Source organism: Lissotriton vulgaris, chromosome 8, assembly GCF_964263255.1.
Source record: "Lissotriton vulgaris chromosome 8, aLisVul1.2, whole genome shotgun sequence".
Classification (NCBI taxonomy): domain Eukaryota; kingdom Metazoa; phylum Chordata; class Amphibia; order Caudata; family Salamandridae; genus Lissotriton; species Lissotriton vulgaris.
In genome coordinates this window covers 1,225,679,487-1,225,700,412 of record NC_141696.1, presented here as the reverse complement: position 1 = coordinate 1,225,700,412, position 20,926 = coordinate 1,225,679,487, and the positions used below count along the sequence as shown (strand labels likewise).

At 45.3% G+C, this 20,926-nt stretch overlaps 1 protein-coding gene across 3 annotated transcripts in view; it reads left to right on the top strand.

The window, feature by feature from the left end:
- The window catches only part of PDS5B (PDS5 cohesin associated factor B), a 772,490-nt gene that overhangs the window by 485,804 nt on the left and 265,760 nt on the right, over window positions 1-20,926 (top strand). For all 3 annotated transcript variants that reach the window (XM_086935125.1, XM_086935124.1, XM_086935126.1), the window contains exons 21-22: window positions 4,913-5,071; window positions 18,097-18,165. In XM_086935125.1, the coding sequence (XP_086791251.1) occupies window positions 4,913-5,071; window positions 18,097-18,165 (228 nt within the window). The remainder of the gene's footprint in view (window positions 1-4,912; window positions 5,072-18,096; window positions 18,166-20,926) is intronic.

Below are 20,926 nucleotides of genomic sequence, written 5' to 3'. Positions count from 1 at the left end.
TGATTTCACAAAAGGTTACTCCATTGTTCCTCCAGGACCCTTCATGATGCCACAGTGCTACCTTTATTTGATCCTTTTCTTATGTACAGCCCTTTTGAGCTGTTGCACAGCTGTACTCTACATCTGACTCTCAAGATGGTCTTTCTCATCACGATAACTTCAGTACATCTCATGAGTGAGCTTCAAGCCCTGTGTGTCAAACCGCTCTACACCACCTTCTTTCCAGACAAACTGGTATTGAAAATTACAAGGCTCTCTGCCAAAGGTTTTGACTCCCTTTCACATCAGTCTGTCTATCATTCTTTTGATGTTCTTTGCCCAGTCTCACCCCTCAAAAAAGGAAAAATGAAATAATTTCGAACCCAAAAGAGTGCTGAGCTTTTCCATTGATTGTACCCAAGACCATACGGAGGACGTACAGGAAAAGACTTTGCCTGGGTAAAAAGTCCTCTACATTAGGATCTTCTTTGCTCTAGCCAAGAATCAGCCTCCTGAATGTTTGAGGGACCTTACCACCAACTGCTTTGGCATACGGAGTACCTGCCCTTGATATTTGTCTGGCATCAATACACACTTTGATGATGCATTGACAGCCTTATTTGAAGGAAAGTGTGCTTTGTCCGTTTGGTCCTGCAGGACTTTTTGGTCTGAGCCAGTCCACAGACCAACCACTGGGGAGGTACTGGTTTGGTATCTATTCTAAAGGTGAGGAATCTGCTGTTATAAGTTTCAGTCTGAAGAACAACTTACTTCTCTTCGGTAATGCTCTTTCTGGTGGATACTTGGTTGAATTGTCATGCACTTCTACCTCCCCGTTCTATAGAATAGACTTTTTTCCATCTAAAAAGATTCCACATGAGAGATCTGCACAGAGGCATGACCAACTTTTTCGGCTACATGTCAGAGGGTGCAGACTGTGTCCAGGAAGACGCTGAAGTTTTCACGCTGTAGTGTAGTTCCTATATTCCCAATAGGCTCTGCGCATTGGAATATATATACTATAGTTTAGACGTAGGACTGAGGTCGACTAGGTCTCTATCGAATATATTAGACTTAATTGTGAGTGCCAGGTAGCTCAGAGGGATTAGTTTCTGACAACCGCATAAACATGACAACTTTGTTTCCCAAGAATAACAAACGTATCTCTAGAGTCGTGGAAACAATAGATATTAATTTCACTCAGTCAATCATGCATGCTTAGTTTCACCAGAGGTGCAGAGAAATAGAGAGACAGGCGTATTCAATAAAAGGGTTTTATTGAACAGTCTTCTTTCTCAAGCATATGAAATGTACTGCTACAATCGTAATACTGGTTGCAAAGTACAATGCGTACAGTACAAAGAGTATTATAAAAATAATACTGTAAAAGCATGATATGGTTTCTAAGCCATAAAATATAACATAGAATACATACAGTAATAAATAATGACTAAAAGTACTCTAAAACTCTAAACTTGTGCTTATAAAATACGCCTATCCCGGTGTACCTAACCTAGGTCTAGTTCGAGGGAAGAAGTAAGTGAGGTGTAGCTTAAGTTTTAGTATTCTTTGCCAAGAATCTCTCCAAGAATTCTCTAAGGGTCTAATCAGCTCCGTACCTTAGTTTTAGAATGAAGGAGGTCTTGTATCTCTCTCTCAGAACTAGATTTCCCAGCAACCCGCAAGGGCAGCCTGGAAATACTGGAGCTGTATTTCTCGGCAGAAGAAAAGACAGCATCTCTCAGTGCGTCTGCTGGCGGGGTCGGCTTCCTTCAGCACTTGCTGTGGTGAGCTGTGTCGTGTAGGTAGATAGTCGAACTGCTCCAAACCACTGTGTGTGCGCCTGGGTAAGTGTGGGCATATTTATACCTTGAAGGTACCGAGATTGACGTAAGGTTGGACATAATAACGTCTTCTAAGACTCAGTTCTTTGAAAACTCCATGATTTCTTGGATAAATTAATATTCAAGCAAGGGGAAGTCCCTGACTGCTGAAGGCGGGTTTTTCCAAGAAATGGTTGTGGATTTTCGGAACTAGTGGAAGTAGCCATGCCATATTTGGACTGCATGGGCTAAGTCTAAATATGGTTATGATTTCTATGCCTATATAAGGATAGGGTGATTTATACCTATATATGGGCAGGAATCGGGATAATTACACTAGGGTCCTGAATTCATATACATCAACGCTTGGGCGGTTTCTATAAGCGACTCCAGCCGTCTCGTACAGGGCAGATTCCGGTCGACGCAGAGTCGCACAACGCCATCTACCATTGCATAAGGACTAGGCTGAGAAATCTTCCAGATCATGTCTGTTGCCCGCAAGTATTCCAATGATGAGAAATCTGTGATTATATAGACAATCCAACAGAAAGAGCATTACTGAAGGTAAGTAACTTGTTTATTTTCACTTCTTTCCTCCCATTTGCTTGACAGTCTTTAGCCTGATTATTTACTTATACTTTTACCTCATTTAAAATCGTGACTGTTCACTTTTCCAAAACCAGATTTATGATTGTGCATTAATTTGTTCGATGTTCCCTTAAATGGGACTGGCATTTTGAGCACGTTTCCAGCAGCATGCCCACCACACACCTTTTCATTTCTCACCTCTACAAGGTAATTAAGCAATAAATGTGCAGACTCTTCAGAGTGGAGTCTTGGAAAAAAAATCTTGGTTAGTGTCTTTAATGCCAAGCTCAGGCAGTTATTCATAAAGTGGTAAAACTGAGAATTATGACTTCTTCGTTAAACACTAAAACCAAAAAACTGTGTAAAAGCAGCATAAAATCCTAACGTAAAAATGATTTCCTTGTACGATTGTTCTTAAGACTCCCTGCCATTAGGGTAAGACCATTCTTTTTACCCCTACTAATGGAAAGTTGCTCCTTAGGTCTAGTACTTTGACTTTTAGGTCTTATGAAAGCATAAATGCATCTCAGTTCAAAAATGGCTTAAAAGCTTAATCTTTTGCTGGAGGTTAACACATTAATTCGACAATTCGATTTTTTTAACATAGCAATGTTCCTACGCATGTGAGGCCTGCAGTGCTCTGTGGGTGGTAAGATTGGATTATTTATATACTTCTTCATACCCCTGGTGGGATCCTGAAGTGCTCAGATGTATATTGGGTTCCTAGATGCCCTTCACAGTGCATTAATGAAAGTTTGTTATTTGACCTGTACCAGACATGGTAGGCGCGTTGGGTTCGAACAATGTGATGATAGCATTATGCTACTGATGTTGCTGTACATAAACATGGGATGTATTTGAGAGGGTGAAGTTAGATGCTGTTACACATGCTGTGCTTAGCAACTTTAGGGAGGACTTTATTTGTGCATCACTTGAGCCCTGAGGTTATATAGATGTTTTACATTAGCATCAAAGCTGAAGCCTATCGGAGGTACTGTTAAACCACTAAAGTATTGCCATATTAAGTCTGGTGCCCATCTGGTGTAGGCGCTGATGCTCCACCAACCAAGTATGGCTTTTAAACTGCAGAGCTTGTGCTGTTTTGGAGGTACCCCTGGAGTGAGTGAGGAAAGGGGAAGAAGGGAGAAGTTTGAGCACTAATCCATACTAGCCCTGAAGTGGAAGACCTCAGAGAAAGAGTCAGTTCAGCGTCCCCTTTTTCTCTTGGACGCTCTGGAAGGGGAGCGGGTTGTTGTCGAGGGGGTTAAGTTAGTCCCAAGACCCTACCCAGTATAGTATGATGCAATAGCTTGGGGTTACCAACTGGGAGTGGGTGAAAGTATGTACTAAAACCTCAAAAGAAAACCGCAAGCTCAAAAAGGAAAGCCGCACATGCAGATATTCAGTGATAACATTTTGTTTTTGTGGCACCTTCATTGCAGTTTTTTTATGGCTCTTTATTAAATAAAGAAAATTAGAATATTTTCCCAAAACTATTTTTGCATTGAATTAATTGTCTTTTACTCTTTTCATGCCTTTATCTCTTGTGAGCGTTGTAGCCTGAATGTACATCTGTGAGATTATTTCTAGTATCTCTACCCAGTAGGTGGGGCAACAAATAAAGAATGTATTACATGTGGAGTAGTGCAGGCACATTTTGTAAAGTTATTTTTTTTACTGCATAAACGTACAATTGTATTTATAGAAAGAAAAACGCGTTTTGATGTGTTTAAGTATTCTTACTTATTTTTACTCACAAAGTCACACAGATGGGTAAGGTGATATACATAAAGGTGTACATAGAATGAAAGAAGTCTGTTATCTGAGGACCAAGATGAAGAGACTTTGATTGTAAAATTTACCACACATCACCAAAACTGTTTTTAAGAAGTTATTACTTATACACATACTATTTTGCATAATAGCATTGTGTCAAATGTGACCCATTTATAGGAATTAGGAGTGCGAAAAAGGTTTTCTTTTTTTAAACTAAAAAAAGCAGACCGTTATGCATAGTTCTCGATTTTTGCTATCCCGAACCTTCCCCGTTTTAAATTTGCCTTCACTATTGTGAAGTTTTCTGTGCTTTGCAATGTAATTTTTACTGCATTGCGAGATCATTTTTACCGTAAACAAACTTAGGCAAGATGGCACCTGTTTATTGCACAGTTTTCCTAGGCATAGTGGTAAACGTGTGCAGACGTTTTCTCAACTTTGTGATTTGCACATTGTTTTTAATAGAACTTTGTATAGGTTGCAAATCAAATGTTCATGCTCCACTACAGAAACACCAGTTACTCAGATTAGATGGTTCACGTATTATAATTTTAGTAAGGTGTGGGGAGGGGCCGCAATATTTAAAACTCTTCTTGGCTTATTATTCAGATTTCTTCATTATAGAGCATAAGGATTTCATAACATTTAAAACTATTTCCATAGGATAGTGCCTGTGAACTCTGTGCTACTTAAGCAGTACAGTGTGATTGTGTTGCCTCTTATTTCTATTTCATTTCTCATTTCAGCCATTGCACAAGAGTCTGGACCCAAGCAACCTAGAACAGCTTATTACACCTTTGATTTCTATTGGTCACATAGCTATGCTGGCACCTGATCAGTTCGCTTCTCCATTAAAATCTCTGGTAGCAAGTTTTATTGTCAAAGATTTGCTAATGAATGACAGGGTAAGTATTTTTATATTAGGTTTCCTTTTGTTTTGAGGTTAATTTGCAGTAATTCATTTTTAGGGAAGTAATTCCTGCACATTTTAAGTTTTCAGATTATCCTTGTAAGAAATTGTAACTTTTTCAGTACTCCTATGTCTGGATTTCTCGGCTCACTATGTAATCCAAACACCCAATACCTGTTTGTTGTATTCACAACTGTTTCATACACCTTTAACCAAGGCTGTGCCACTTGCCCCCTCACACAAATATGTGTGTGGGGTCTTGCCTACTTTCACTCACACCTATGCTGCATTGACGCCGCTGTCTGCTGTGACAGCTCCATACTCTTATTCCATGTTAATTTTCATGCTAATACTGTGAATCCCTGAGTAGACTTATGCCGCCCGTCGGGGTTCAGACTATGTATCCATTGCCATCGACGTTCACTGTACCTGAAACTTGCTAAGCCTGTGCAGCTGAGTGAGTTTGTTGAGATGGTGTTAACGTTGTATTAGGGTTCTCAAACGGGTGTCTACAACGTCTTGGTATGTAATACAGATGACAATAGACATTGAACGTGGTCTGGGAACTCTAGTAAGGAGAGTTAGGCAAGTGTGGGGGTCTTTCACAGTTCTGAGTTGCTCCTCTGGGTGTGAGAAAACTGAGTTTTCTCGCAGAACCAGAAGCCTTATTCTGTGTTTTGTTTCATTGGTAACCAGGTAATAGAAATAGTTTCTCCGTCTTAGTTAACCAGAAGGAGTCTTTTGAATTCATGAATAACTTTTATGCTAGGGGGTAAGGTATTTTCTTTGGGTCTTGGGCAAGTTAGAGGCTAATGTGCAGTTTGAGAAGAAACTATTGTTTACCACTGGTGATCCACAGCTATTAATACTATTCCACTGCAGTTAGTTTACCAAGTTCTCCCATCAGTCACTTCACTTTCTAAGAGTCGCAGAATTGTGTTGTGAAGGCAGAGTGGTGGTAGGGGGTAGAAACGCAGATATAGCATGGCAAAGTAAATAACACACTATAAACTCAATATCCAGCCAGTTCTATTACTTCAGTGTGATAGATAAATACAATTGTTAATTCACTTTAACTACAAAGCAACCTAAAAATCACCCCACGTCATTGTATTTATAGTGTTTAGATGCTAGGTTTTCAAATAATGTTGAGTGTTAGCCTAATGGGCTGTGTTCAGTTGTTTGTGGGCAGCTTTGTGATGTGTGGGCCGTTTATTCCAGTTTTTGATAACATGTCTCCGTCACTGGGTCAGAGTATCAGGAATAAAGATACAAGGTGTCCACTGGTAAGAGTTCTCCTTCAATAAACCTTTCTTGATGGAAATACGTGTAAATCTAGACTGTGTGAAAATATGTATCGTCCGTGTTTGTGTTTCATTGCACAACACAACATTGTCGAAAAAAACGAATTCCACAGGAATCCATGACATTTTTTCCATCTTTTATATATCATAATTGCAAACTATGCTGAGAAACCTTTTCACAAAGGCTGTTAGCAAAACTGTTATTCAAATTGCATTACGGACAGAGAAGCTCTGCTACAAACGCCCCGGTGTAGCCACATCCAGGGCAGAGCATTAGGGAGGGGGAAAAAATAATAAATTCCACACTACAAGACGTACAACCAGATAATGTCAATACATACAACGAGTAACACAAATAAGATGCGAAGCGTGTGCAAAACACCCCGTGGCTGGAACTGATAGTGCGACAAAAAAGTGCAGTATAGGGAAGTGATTAAAACTGATTAAGGGTGCCAATAGAAATAATTACTTTATTGAACACAGTTGGGTACCCCTACCAGGAGTAAAAGTAAGAAAAGGATGGGAAATGTCTTGTTGAGAAAGTGAAGTCCCTCAAGACTTCCCTCCTACCACTGCTGAAGTCAACATGTTTTGACCGCTGGAATTGTGCCTAGAAAGGTCACCCCGGTCTTCGTCAGGACTGTCGCGATCAGTGCCACTGTTAGCCCTTCCGTAATTAGGTCAAAGGGCCCTCAGAGGAGAGTAGGTCATCAACATCCGTACTCTTCAAGTCTTCTAACTGATAAGTGGAGGCTGATCCCAGTAATGCGGGAAAACATTCTCTGAAAAGGAGCAGAGAGAGTTGATAGAAACACACATTCTTCCCATCACTCACTCTCCAAGCCCCTATAAATATACAGCATCTCTGTCGGCAGTATTACTCTAAATGTATTACAAAATGCTCATACAACTAAGGCAGTAACAATGTATCTGCTCTGTTAATGCCCGGGTTCTAGACTCCATTCCCTCTGGATTCTAAAGTATCAATCACTTGTTCACCAATGGTGACGATTTATAGTATTCTTGTAAAAGCGCAGCACACTGCATGCTACCAAACCTACTCGGTCTCGGTATACCCCCGTGACCAACCACACACCCATACACATAAACCACTCTCTCAAAGGATGCGAGTTACATCTAGCCCCAGGTAAGGCAGGTAACCCACTCGTAGTTCAAACTCACCGAGTTTATGAAATTCACAAACCCGAACTGGTGTCCGCCAGGAGGGTCTCCCTGAGAACACAATCTGCAAGAGAGTCAAGCGAGAGGCTTCTGTGTCTCATAAGTATAGAATCTCCCATCAGAGACTCGTCAGCAGTACTACAACCGTCCGTGAGAGCAGCCAAAAAGATAACATTTTTGCCCCTTCTCCAACCGCCTTACCGTTCTGCGGGTTAGCCCTGCCAAATCTGCCTGTACCTCGAAACACCGCATAGATGATATGCGCCGTGTGAGATCAGTATTTTAAGGAAAAGTGACCAGTGCCCCGTTCCGTCCCTGGCGCACCACGTGACTGACGTCGTGGCATCACGACGTCACGCGTGGTGCGTCTTCGTTCAATAGGGAATTGTAGTTTCGAAATGATTCAACGCCCAGAAGACGTGCGCGGTGTCAAGTTAAGGGAGTCGCTTAAACTATGCTCCTCACTGCTCCACCCAAAATAACACACGTGGTCCAAGCCACTTGTATAGTCAAACGCAGCGTGTCTTAAACAATACGGGGAGCTAGGGGATGTGATCTCTCGATAATTCCAGCAGTTCCCAGTCCCCCATATGTGTGAACCCTCCTATGTTTATAGTAAATGGGTGGCAATCTGCAGAATTTTATAGTGAATGGACAGCAATCTGCAGGCATTAAAGGTACATGTCCGAAAATATAGATTATTTAAATCTAAAATTTTATAGTGAATGGGTGGCAATCTGCAGAATTTATAGTAAATGGACAGCAATCTGCAGACATTACAGGTACATGTCCGAAAATAAAGATTATTTAAATCTCAAATTTCCCGGGGGAAATAAATATTTCTCTGTTGGAGCCACTTGACAAAACACATCAAGGTCAACTTTAAACCCCTGTGGTCCCATCGTCGGGATGTATGATCATATGCCGCAATGCTCATACTATCACCCAAAGACCCATGTCTCAGATGTTATTGTTAGGGCAAGACCTACGCCTGGTAGAAAACCTCCAATATGGAATAACAGTAAATTTGGACATGATTCATATATTCTATAGAACCCAGACATGCTGACCGCATCGAGAGGACTCATTATATCAGTATTTAAGTAACAGATACCAGTATTGCATCACAGCAGAATGTCTAGTTTCTCCCCAGTGACTGCCATGGGATGTTGTTGTTTAATCCCACCAGGTGACTTTTAAGGCGATACACCCATCTCTGTTCTCGTTGGAGTAACACCCTTTGGTCACCTGTTTGGTGTCTACCAGGTTGGACCCTCTCTATCACAGTCCATCTCAGATCTTCTTTGCTGTGTCCAGTTTCTGAAAAATGTGCTGTAAGTTTCGTGTTTGTTTTGCCACACCGTATCGTGCTGCGATGTTCAGTGATCCTAGTCCGCACCCTCCTACTGGTCATCCCTACATACTTTTTCTGACAAGGGCAGGTTATCAGGTAAATCACACCCTGGGAGTTGCAATTTGTATGGGATCTCTGTTCCCAGGGGGTGCGGAGTCCTAGATCTAAGGATGTGGTGTTGTTCGTCAGGTGGCATACACTACATGAACCACATTGTGTATGTCCCATCAATTTTGGTAAGCCTATGTTATGTTATGTCTTCTTTTATAGCGCTCGAATCATCCTGAGGCATCTCGGCACTTGCTTTGGGAACCCGTCCTGGCTTTTTCCCTGTGAGATAACCTGTACTGGGCATCCCCAAGGTGAAAGCCAGGCATCCCGCCGCGGGGGGCCGTAGTGGAGATTAAGCAAGCTAATGCCCAGAGTTGCAGAGTGTGAACCCGTGATTCGGTTAGGCACCGAAGCGAGAATTATCGAGTCCATGGACATTTGGGCTCAAGACCCTGCCGCGTCGGGAATTGAACCCTGGTCCCGAGTCTGACCTCTGCTTCAGTGTCTGCCTCCTCTAACCAGTGAGCCATACTTCTCCACTACCATTGTAGTCGTCTCTCTTGTTACCCCCAGGTCCCTGGGTCTAGTATGTATAAGGAGATCTTTCAGGTTTTGACTCAGTCTGAAAGAAAAGAGAGGTGTCTATGCTCATGCCCCCGTGTTTAGTATCTTCCAATTCTTCAAAACCAAACGTTTGATTTGATGTGATGCGGTATTGAAGGTCGATACAAACACCGGTTTCTTGGTTTGGGGTCTCATGTTCTTAGAGAGCAGCGAATCGCGGTTTGCATTTAATGCTCTTTTTCTAGCTCTTTTGATAACCCGTGTCGGGTATCCTCTCTGTTGTAGTTTCAGTGTTTGAGCTTCTGATTCCACGATAAAGTCAGTTTTTTCAGAGCAATTCCGGCGAATTCAAAAAAATTGGCCGACTGGCAAATTCTCCCGTTGGGAGTGTGGATGGAAGCTCTCGAATGACAGCAAAGCGTTCTTATCAGTAGGTTTGTGAAATACCTTTGTTTTCAAAATCCCGCCGCATGGTTCAATGACTAAGCCCAAGAATGGTAAATTGGTCTTAGTGATGGTCGAAGTGAAATGGAGGAACGGATTCTAGGCATTGAGCCAATCAAGGAATAGGTCAACAGATGTTCTCTCGCCCCTCCAGATCACTAAGACATCATCAATATAACGTCTCCACAGCCTCAGATTATTAGCCCATGGTCCATTGGTATGCAACACTGTCAGTTCTTCAAAAGCCCCTACATAAAGTCCCGCTAGGCTAGGGGCAAAAACACTCCCCATGGAAGTGCCATGGGTTTGGAGATATAGCCCCCCTTCAAACTCCAAAAAGTTTTTAGTGAGAGCTATCTCAGCCAAATGCAAGATGAATGTCTGTGGGGTTTCGTACGGCCGATCGCTTTCAAAGAGTAATGTTTCCAGTACCCTGAGAGTTTCCAACTGTGGAATGTTCGTATGTAGGGCCTCGAAATCGAGCCCTATCAAGAACTCATTGTCCGGATCGAATGGTATATCCTTCAACAGATTCAGAATGTCCAGGGTATCCCTCAGGTAGGTAGGTAACCGTTGTACCATTGGTTTGAGAAAGAAGTCGCAGAATTGCGAGAGAGGCTCCAGCAAAGACCCCATCCCGGAGACAATAGGTCTACCGGGATGGGGTCTCGCTGTTTTGTGGATCTTCGGAAGACAATAGAAATAGGGGATTGTTTATTCACAAGGAACTCTGCTTCCTTATCCGTGATCCAGTCATTGCTTCTTGCCTCTTCCACCATGCTAGCAATTGTTATGTTATGTTATGTTAAATTTGTCTTGTATAGCGCACGGCTACTCAAAGAGTGTCCCAGCGCTTTATTGCAGACCTGTACCAAAACATAACAAGGAAAAATAGCAGAGAATAAGAGACCATGAACAAAAGTCAAGACTCCTATCTAAAGAGTAAAAAGCCAGGTTTTCAGGCCCTTCCTGAAAGCCAACAAATTGGAGGTGCTGCGCAATGTCACTGGTAAAGTATTCCAAAGCTGCGGTGCCAGCAATCTGAAGGACCGGCCCCCTGTACGTGCCCTTTTTATACGAGGGACCACGGTGAGAAACAGAGACTCAGATCTCAGGGAACGGGCAGGGCGATAGAAAGCTAGCCTCTTTTGGAGATATTTTGCTCCAGAAGCGTGTAGGGCCTTATGGGCCAAGGTCAAGGCCTTAAAAACTATCCGCTTCCGGATGGGCAGCCAATGAAGTGACTGTAGGAGGCCCGAGGTTCTAGCTCGTCCGGGTAGTCCAAAAATGGCCCGTGCTGCCGAATTCTGGACCACCTGCAGTCGTTGCAGAAGATACTCCGGCAAGCCGAGATAAATGACGTTCGAATAGTCCATTCTCGAGCCAATTATGGCCTGAACCGTGATCTTCCTGTGATCCTCCGGAAGCAGAGGAAGAAACTTGCGGAGCATCCTAAGGAGGCCAAAGCAAGTACCAGTGAGGCCCAGGATCTGGGATCTCAAAGTCAGACCATTATCGATCTTGATCCCCAGATTCTTGGCTAGCTGGGAAGAGCCTGCTGGAGGGAACATATTGGCAGGCCACCATTCCTGCCAATCTGGATCCGATTTGCAGCCGAAGAAGAGTAGCTCTGATTTATCCGAGTTACACTTGAGGCTGTTAAGCTGGAAACAGTTAAAAACAGCCCCAAGGCAACCGCGGATACTCTCTCCGTCAAAATCTGCTCCCTTCCCGCACGTAAAGAGGAGCTGGGTATCATCGGCGTAGGAAATGATCTGGGCCCCGAAAGATTCCGCCAGTGCCGCCAGAGGGGTCATAAAGATGTTAGAGCGTCGGGCTCAACACTGAACCTTGCGGGACTCCAACTCCCAATGACGGCATCTCGGCAGAGGAGGAAGAGGCCCAGACCGTTTGTCGACGGCCGGCCAAAAAAGATCTAAACCAGCTGAACACCGTCCCCCCTCAGACCGATCTCATAAAGTCTGGCGAGGAGACCCTCATGGGGGACGGTGTCGAAGGCCGCCGACAGATCGAGCATCACAAGCATCGCTTTGCCTCCTGAATCCAGTACCTCCTTAATTGCCTCCGAAACTTCCAAGAGCGCCGTTCAATTTCCTTCGTGATCTCCTCCGTGGGGTCTTCTCTGAGTTTTTTGTAAGTTCTAGAATCCGCTACGAGCCGGGTACATTCTTGTCGGTAGGCCTTTATATCCTTAATTACAGTGGCACCACCCTTATCTGCGGGCTTCAGAATAATTTCCTTATTATTCCCCAAGTCCTTGAGTACCTTTCTCTCGCAGTTGGAAAGATTGGAGAAATGACTCAATTGTGTAAGGTTGGATGTTTCTAAATCATGGACCACTGCTTCCTCAAAAGCTGCAATCTGTGGAGGGAGTACAGCCAATTGTGGCGTGAAGGTCGATTGAGGGCGGAATGGTGTATCACCCTTATGTCCCTCCTTAGGGTCCCGATCCTCAAAAACACCCTCAATCTCAAATTGCGGAAGAATATAGCAAAGTCCTGTCGGAGTTTGTACAGGTTTGGGTGATTGGTTGGGACAAAGCCCAAGCCTTTATTCAGAACTTGTTCCTGGATTTGGGATAAAGGGTGGGAAGACAGGTTAACCACTGAAGAGGGTCGCGGCTCGTGCTCGGCACGATTCCTTGTGCCATGCTCCTGGTTACCCGTTGGGTGATTTCTTGGTCCTGGTCTGACCAGTTCACCCGCGTGGGTGTCTTCTGTTTGCCGCGTCCCTTGCCCCGGCCTCTCGCTAAAAAAGGCCGCTGGTAATTTTGGAATTGGGTGTTCTGGAATTCAGGATTTTGGAGCCTTTGATTCACATAAGGTTAGTTCTGGAAAGGTACAGGAGGTTGGTAGCCCATCATTGGCCAGTTATAGGCTTGATTAGGGTACTGATGGAAACGCGGTTGGAAAAATGGGGGTCTTGGGCCACGCCAATTGCCGCGCCCTCTCCCTCTCCTCTTGGGTTGGTACTCATTATCACTGCCCTCGCTGGAGCTACTGGTGGTATATTGGAGAGGACGGCCTTGTTGGTTACTTCTGTTACCCTCTGCCATTTTCTGTTTGGTATATTCAGTGGACGTGTATGGGTATGCCTTCTCTCTAGTGAAGTTCTCCAGGTCCTTCTGAAGTTTTGAGATCTTCGAGTGGATAAGATGGTCCCTATATTCCGCAAGTTCAGTATTGATTTGTTCTAGTTTGTGATCAAACGTTGTCATTACAATATCTGCTTGTAATCCTGCTTCAGTTGCCTGTATTTTAATTAGGAGAGCATCAGCTAGCCGTTTGGCTGTCCGGATAATTAGAACCAGCCAATCCCTGGTACATTTCCAAGACACTAATGCCCAATCGCGTCTGAATTCTTCATCTTCCAAGAAAATGAGCGGTTCATTAGTCACTAGGAGGCCCATCTGGGTTGCATTTACCCGTAAGTATTCTGTAAGGATAGCCCCATGTAAGATGGTTTTGACCTGTGTTTTCTTAAGTTCCAGTAGGGTATCCCAACCCTCCCCTTTTGGCAGGGCTAACCCGCAGAACGGTAAGGCGGTTGGAGAAGGGGCAAAAATTTTATCTTTTTGGCTGCTCTCACGGGCGGTTGCAGTACCGCTGACGAGTCTCTGATGGGAGATTCTAAACTTATGAGACACAGAAGCCTCTCGCTTGACTCTCTTGCAGATTGTGTTCTCAGGGAGACCCTCCTGGCGGACACCAGTTCGGGTTTGTGAATTTCATAAACTCGGTGAGTTTGAACTATGAGTGGGTTACCTGCCTTACCTGGGGCTAGATAGAACTCGCATCCTTTGAGAGAGTGGTTTATGTGTATGGGTGTGTGGTTGGTCACGGGGGTACACCGAGTGGGTTTGGTAGCATGCAGTGTGCTGCCCTTTTACAAGAATACTATAAATCGTCACCATTGGTGAACAAGTGATTGATACTTTAGAATCCAGAGGGAATGGAGTCTAGAACCCGGGCATTAACAGAGCAGATACATTGTTACTGCCTTAGTTGTATGAGCATTTTGTAATACATTTAGAGTAATACTGCCGACAGAGATGCTGTATATTTATAGGGGCTTGGAGAGTGAGTGATGGGAAGAATTTGTGTTTCTATGAACTCTCTGCTCCTTTTCAGTGAATGTTTTCCCGCATTACTGGGATCAGCCTCCACTTATCAGTTAGAAGACTTGGAAGAGTATGGATCTTGATGACCTACTCTCCTCTGAGGGCCCTTTGACCTAATTACGGAAGGGCTAACAGTGGCACTGATCGCGACAGTCCTGACGAAGACCGGGGTGACCTTTCTAGGCACAATTCCAGCGGTCGAAACATGTTGACTTCAGCAGTGGTAGGAGGGAAGTCTTGAGGAACTTCACTTTCTCGACAAGACATTTCCCATCCTTTTCTTACTTTTAATCCTGGTAGGGGTACCTAATTGTGTTCAATAAAGTAATTATTTCTATTGGCACCCTTAATCAGTTTTAATCACTTCCCTATACTGCACTTTTTTGTCGCACTATCAGTTCCAGCCACGGGGTGTTTTGCACACGCTTCGCATCTCATTTGTGTTACTCGTTGTATGTATTGACATTATCTGGTTGTACGTCTTGTAGTGTGGAATTTATTATTTTTTTCCCCCTCCCTAATGCTCCGCCCTGGATGTGGCTACACCAGGGCGTTTGTAGCAGGCCCTATGATGAAGCATGTCACATACTTCGGTATGTGAGTGAGGGCAGTTTTTCCAAACTGAGAAATGTTTCTTGGTTATGTTTAGTGTGTACTCTACATACCCCTTGTGTGTGAACATTTGATTGTGCTTGGGGCCTGCGGTAGTGGAGTTTAAACAGTAATGGCCCTCTCCCCTTCTTTGTGTTGATGACAGAGAAGCTCTGACATCTGTGAGCTTAGCTATTGCCTATTATTTCATTTTTATCTTATTTGTAAAAGCCTAGTAAAGCATGAACATTATAAAGGCAGTTGGGGACCATTGTTTACTCTCCTTGCCAGTAGTAGCCTCAACTATCCCCGAACTTGACCACCGCCCTTTGTTTAATCAACAGACTATTCACGTAAGCTGAACATCCTAATTTCACTTGGGACCTTTTATTGACTCTTACGTGCTGACATTTGCTGTGACTATTTCTGAACATATCCACTGTCTGTCGTTTAATTGTGTATTCATGCAAGCTGAACATTTAAATTGTCTTTAGAGGCCATCATTAGCCTGGTCTCGCTGAAATTCACTTTACCAGTCTCTGGTTTCTATAGCAAGAATGTGTTTGTATGAAAGCAAATGTTACCAGAAATTATGTAATCTTAACTTGATATAGTCCAGTGTTTAACTTGCTGTTTTCATTACACATTTCTGTGTTTGGTTAAAATATTGTGTTCTTGCTTAGTGTGCCAAACTAAATATGTTATATCAAAACACATACTAGGCATTTGTGTAATGCGCTATATGGTAGCATGTTACGGTCCTGGTTGCATTTACAAAATACTATGCTTCTAGCCTCATTGTTTATCTCCTTGTCCCCATAACTCATTGATGACAATATGGGGCCATATTACTTGGTTGCTCTTTAATAATCCCCTCTCGGATGAATCTATCTGCATAAATTATGGAAAGAGCCAGGTAGGAACTCTGGGTAGTTCCTGTCTTTAGGTAGAGAGCTGCTCTTTTTTACCCAGACTATGTGTATATGTCTATAAATATTTATGCCATGCCTAAAAAAACAAATGTGGCAGAGTAATGCATGTTGTTTGGAATACGTATACTATTGCACCAAGATTTACAAATCTATTACTACAGTACAAAGGTGTCATTGTCATTGTAGAGCCTGATTAATTCCTCCTATAATCTGTTCTACAATCAGTTTACAGAATCACACAACTAAGTTCATACCCAGAAGACCTAGATATTGTGATTTTTCACTCATTACATGGATGTAATCACTTGTGTTGTAGTTTTATCCATGCTTATCCGAGTGGAGAGTTTGAGGATGAGTCTGGCTGCTTTGTTCTCTATAGTCTGTAGTCGTTCAAGGAGTTGGGTGGTGGTTCTGGCATACAGTGCCTTTCCGTACTCCAGTCAGCTGGTGACGAGGCTTGTGTGACTGTTTTCCTGGTGTCATGGAGATTTAACTAAGGATCTTTTGAAGTATGCTAAGGGTGTGGAAGCAGGCGGAGGATACTGCATTGACCTGGCGCTTCATGGTGAGTTTGCTGTCCGGGAAGATGCAGAGGTTGCAGACTTGGTACATAGGAGTTGGTGCAGGTCCGAGTTCGGTGGGCCACCAGTTGATGTCCAGTGGCGAAATGTTCCTCCCGCTCAGCTTCAGGCAGTTGGACCTCATCCAGTCGGCAACATTGGTCATGGCGTTCCAAGAGCTGGATCTTGGTCTGGGTCCTCGGTGAGAGAGAGAGAGATGATGAGTTGGGTGTCATCAGTGTAGGGGATGATGTGGAGTCCGTGGGAGTGTACAATGTTGGCAGTGGAGAATTGTAGGTATTGAACAACGTGGGACTGAAGGAGGATCCTTTTGCAACGCCGCAGATGTTGCTCTTGGGTTCGTAGGTTAAGGACAGTAGGCAGATTCTCTGGGTGCATCCTGTGAGGAAGAGCGTTTTCTTGAATGCTGATTTGGTGGAGTCTTGTGATGAGGTGGGATACGGTGTCGAAGGCCACTGAGAGGTCAAGGAGGATCATGGCTGTTCTCTCACCTCAGCCGAGGAGGGTTCTGATGTCCTCTGTTGCGGCGATCAAGGTGGTCTTGGTGCTGTGGTTGGATTGAAATCCGGATTGGGAGATGTCAAGCTGGTTGTTTCCTTCTAGGTGTTTGGTGTGCAAGCTATTGATTGCTTTTTCAGGACCTTGGCGGGGAAAGGGAGTAGCGAGATGGGGCGGTAAATCTTGAGTTTGCTGTGGTCGGCGGCAGGCTTTTTCAGAAGGGGTTTAACAACCTCCTCATGTTTCCATGTGTGTGGGACGGTGGGCGTGTTGATGAATGCATTAAGGATGTTGGTGCATGTACCGCTGATTTCCTTCTGTCCCAGGTTGAAAATGTGGTGGGGGCAGAGGTTTCCATTCGGTGAGCAGTTGGCGTTGGTGATGTTCATGGGTGTTGAAGGTGGCTGAAGTCTGTGGGTTGAAGTTGCAGTTGATGTCAGATATCTTTTTGTAGAAATAGGCGGCTAGGGTGTCGCAGGGGGCTTGGGAAGTGCAAATCGTGTTCTCTGGGACTGACGGGCAGGAGAACTCTGACTATGCTGAAGAGTGCCTTGGTGGGATTGGAGCTTGCTTACAAGTGGTTTGTTATGCATTCTTTGAGGCAATGAGGGTAGTTTCTGCAGGCCGATTTGAAGGTGGTGAGGTCCGTGGGATTCCTGCTGGAGCACCATTGTCTCCTCAAGCTTCTTGCACTCACATTTGATTGCCCGGAGTTCGGGGGTAAACCAGCTGGCATGCTTGTTGGTGCTGGACGATTTCATGGGGGCGATTGTGTCGGCGCTGTTGGAAATCCAGTCAGAAGTTCCGGACGGCCAGCTCCAGGTTGTTGGTGGTGACTGGCCTCGTGGTGGCTGGCGCCTGTCTTGCGTCACTCTAAAATGTCTGCTGGGAATGGAACTTTTTGTTCTTTCTCAAGCACACTCAAAATGGCTACATCTTGGACTGAGCTTACTACTAAATGCAAGTGCATCTTCTTTACTGACTACTTTAGTGTTGTTCTTCTAACTTGTCTTCCTGCTGTTTCTGTAATGTTTTGAGTTGATGCAGATAGTCCTTATTGCTTGCTTTGTATGCATTCTCAAAATCCAAACATTCTTGTGGCACAATGTAGTATTCCCAATTTATATTTGAAGAACATCTAATTAGATTGTCTTTTGCATCTCTTGGGCAGAAATAAATTTGTTAACTGTTGTATTTCAGTTAAAATCTTCTGTACAATATTAATTCTTGAATGTTAAGCTTTGTCTAAAAAAAAACCTTTGTACAGAGCTTTTATTTTATCACTATTTCGGTGTTGTTAGAGACGTTAATTGATGTTATTTCTGTGTGGTCTGTATTGAATGTAAATGACACAATATTTTGTGAAACCTTTATGTAGCTTCCTGGGAAAAAGACAGCTAAGCTCTGGGTTCCAGATGATGAAGTTTCTCCTGAAACGTTGGTCAAAGTAAGTATATTCTGTTTCTAGAATATCGAAGTTTTATCATTTAAAATGTTTTTTCTTCATTATTCTGTCTTTGTTGCTCTGCTGTTTTTCTAAAATACAGTTAATACTTTTTGACAAATGGTGCTATCTCGATAATTCCTGGTGAAAGTGCTTATTGAAAGGAATGCACATTTTAGGTTGGTTGAGGAAGTTATATTATGTTGAAGCTGGGCATACCTTTGTGACCAGTGAGCATTATCCTGTTCTACCATACATTTATTGCTAGTGTTGGGGTTTTGCCCAGTTTTGCAGTGGCATCACTTGCAGCAAATGGTCATTAAAAACCACCACCTGTTCCTAAAGTAATTCATGCTCATCCTACAAGGGCTGACCCTTCATCTGTAGCCTTCTGGAGAGCTATAGCAATAATGACGTTGTGGCCAATACCAGCAACCTTGGGGATAGTCAGTTTTAATATCCTGTCTTTTGCACCATATTAGCATGACATTGTAAATTAATGAGCTTCCTAAGTGTACATAGATTACCATAAACACAATCTAGTAGACAAACCTGTATGTTTTTGTAGTTGCAATCCCAAACAAGCATTGGCATAGCAAACCAGTCTCTGCAGTGGGAGTACCTAATTAAGGCTATGCAAGAAGCACTTTATTATTGACACTACTTGACACCACTCTCGGTCCCTTGACAGGGTGGTCCTGTCTAAAGTCTGGATGACGCCGCTACGGTGCTGGCAGCAGCTGGACCTTGCAGAGCCACAGGGGTCGGCGAACCCACCTCACCCCGCTCCGGGTCGAGGCCGGGTGAGGACCCCTCGCCACTCTCCGTGCCCCTCTCGTCCTTCCCTGCAGGCGGCCACCTCGACGGGGGGCAATTTGGAGGTGGAGTCCCTGGATCTGCCTCATGGGTTGCCGAGCAATCTACGCCTCATTCTGGGCCGCGGAGGGCTTCGTGTCACTCCCCAGGCCCGTCTCGTTTCCCCACGCGATGGCTACCTCGAGGAGGTCGGGTCGGCGCCGTTCCGGCACCGTCCCGGAGCCTGTTCAGCTCCAGCCCTGCTCCGGTCCCCAGCGCGGGGCGACTGGGAGGAACCTTGTCCGGCGACACCGGATGGTGCCGGCACTCCGCCTCAGGCAGCGGACTCTATGGCTCCGCCCAGGGGGCGTTCCGAAGATTCGTCTTCGGGCTCTCCTTCTTCTCCGGAGGCAGCCTGTATATTGGTGTCATCCTCCCCGGAGACTGGTCGCTGTATGGTGTATTTTTCACCGACGTCAAAGGGCGTCTCCCCGTCCTTTCTGAGGCAGAGGTGTTCGTCGGAAGGGCAGCAGGTCCCTCATTCGACGGCTCCTTCTGACTTCCAGGTCTGGCCCTTGCCCGCCCCGCTTGGCCTCAGAGACGGACGCCATAGTTTGCAGCAGTCACCCATAGAGGAGCTGCTTTCCCCGCTGCGGGGCCCTATGGAGGCGGGTGTGGCCTTCGCTTACGCGGTGTCCACGGCTGTGGGCATCCTGCGTATGGGTGACCCGGTGGCTCATTTTCCGGTGGGCAATCTATTGGAGGTCCTCCACCAGGGCTCTGGTGGGAGGGAGATCTTGCTCCCCTTTGAAGGTTCCCTCCTTTCTTCCTTGACAGGGGCTTGGAGGCGTCCTGCCTCAGGGGACCCAGTGCCTCAGCATCTTCTGCACCGGCATCTCCCGACGCGGCTTGACCCGGCGTGCCTTTTCCTCCACCCCTCGGCCTCCAGTCCTCTTTTGCGGACCGCTGTTCCCTCCCTGCCGCCCCTGTTGACTCCGCCGTCTTGAGGCCCGCTGACTGGACACTTGGGGGCGTGTAACGGGGTGTACAGTCGGGGCCAGCAGGATATCGGTGCGGGTCTACCCATCGACCCGGGAACGAACCAGGGGAGGTCCGACTTAACTTTTGCCCCCTCCCCTCCTTTCTCTCTGTCTCAACCACAGGAAGCAGCGACAACCTGGACTGAGTCGAACGCTGTGGACTGGCACTTTAACTGCGAGGACAACACCGAGTGGGAGGAGTCAGCGTTTCAGCCCTGCCCATCAAAAGGAGAACCCGAAGCCTCTCAGGTGTGCTTGTTCACCTGGAGGACGGAAGGCGAAAGAGGAAGGAGGACGAAGATTAAGGAGGAGGAAGGATTAGAACGGAGGAAGAGCGACGATCAGAAGGAGATAGAGCGAGACGACTCGGAAGACCTTGAGACTCGAGGAGCCGGAGAAGAGGTGGAGAGTCGGACGACTGGAGACGAAAAGCGAGCAGAGTCGGCGCCTGCCCAGGACGGAGGAAAGCCAGGAGGCCACCGTTTCCACGAGCCGCCCAGCCACTCACCCAGGGGAGGTGCGTGGCTCCTCCAGGTACGTGATCGTTTCAGGGGCTGGGTAGGAGGTCAGCGTACGTTAGGTACAACCCCGAGGGACGTATAGTTTAACGGGATTCGTCAATCACCCTTCACTGCCGTTCACGCGTTAAACTGAGCACTGGGAGTCCCCTCACTTCCCCTACCCTACACCGTGTGCGAAGTTGTACAGCCCCTGACACTGTCTCTCTCTCTTTCCTTAACTCGGACTGGGTGATCGCTGGAGAGCCACTCCGACAGTCGGGACGGACTCGGAGGAGGAGGAACCGCCTGTCCGAAGACCGGAAGGGACACGGAAGAAGGAAAAGACCGTCCACAGACCCAGGAGTAGAAGCCGGTCCCCAAGGAAATACCCTGCCCGTAAAAGCTGTACGGATCAACTGTTTGACACAA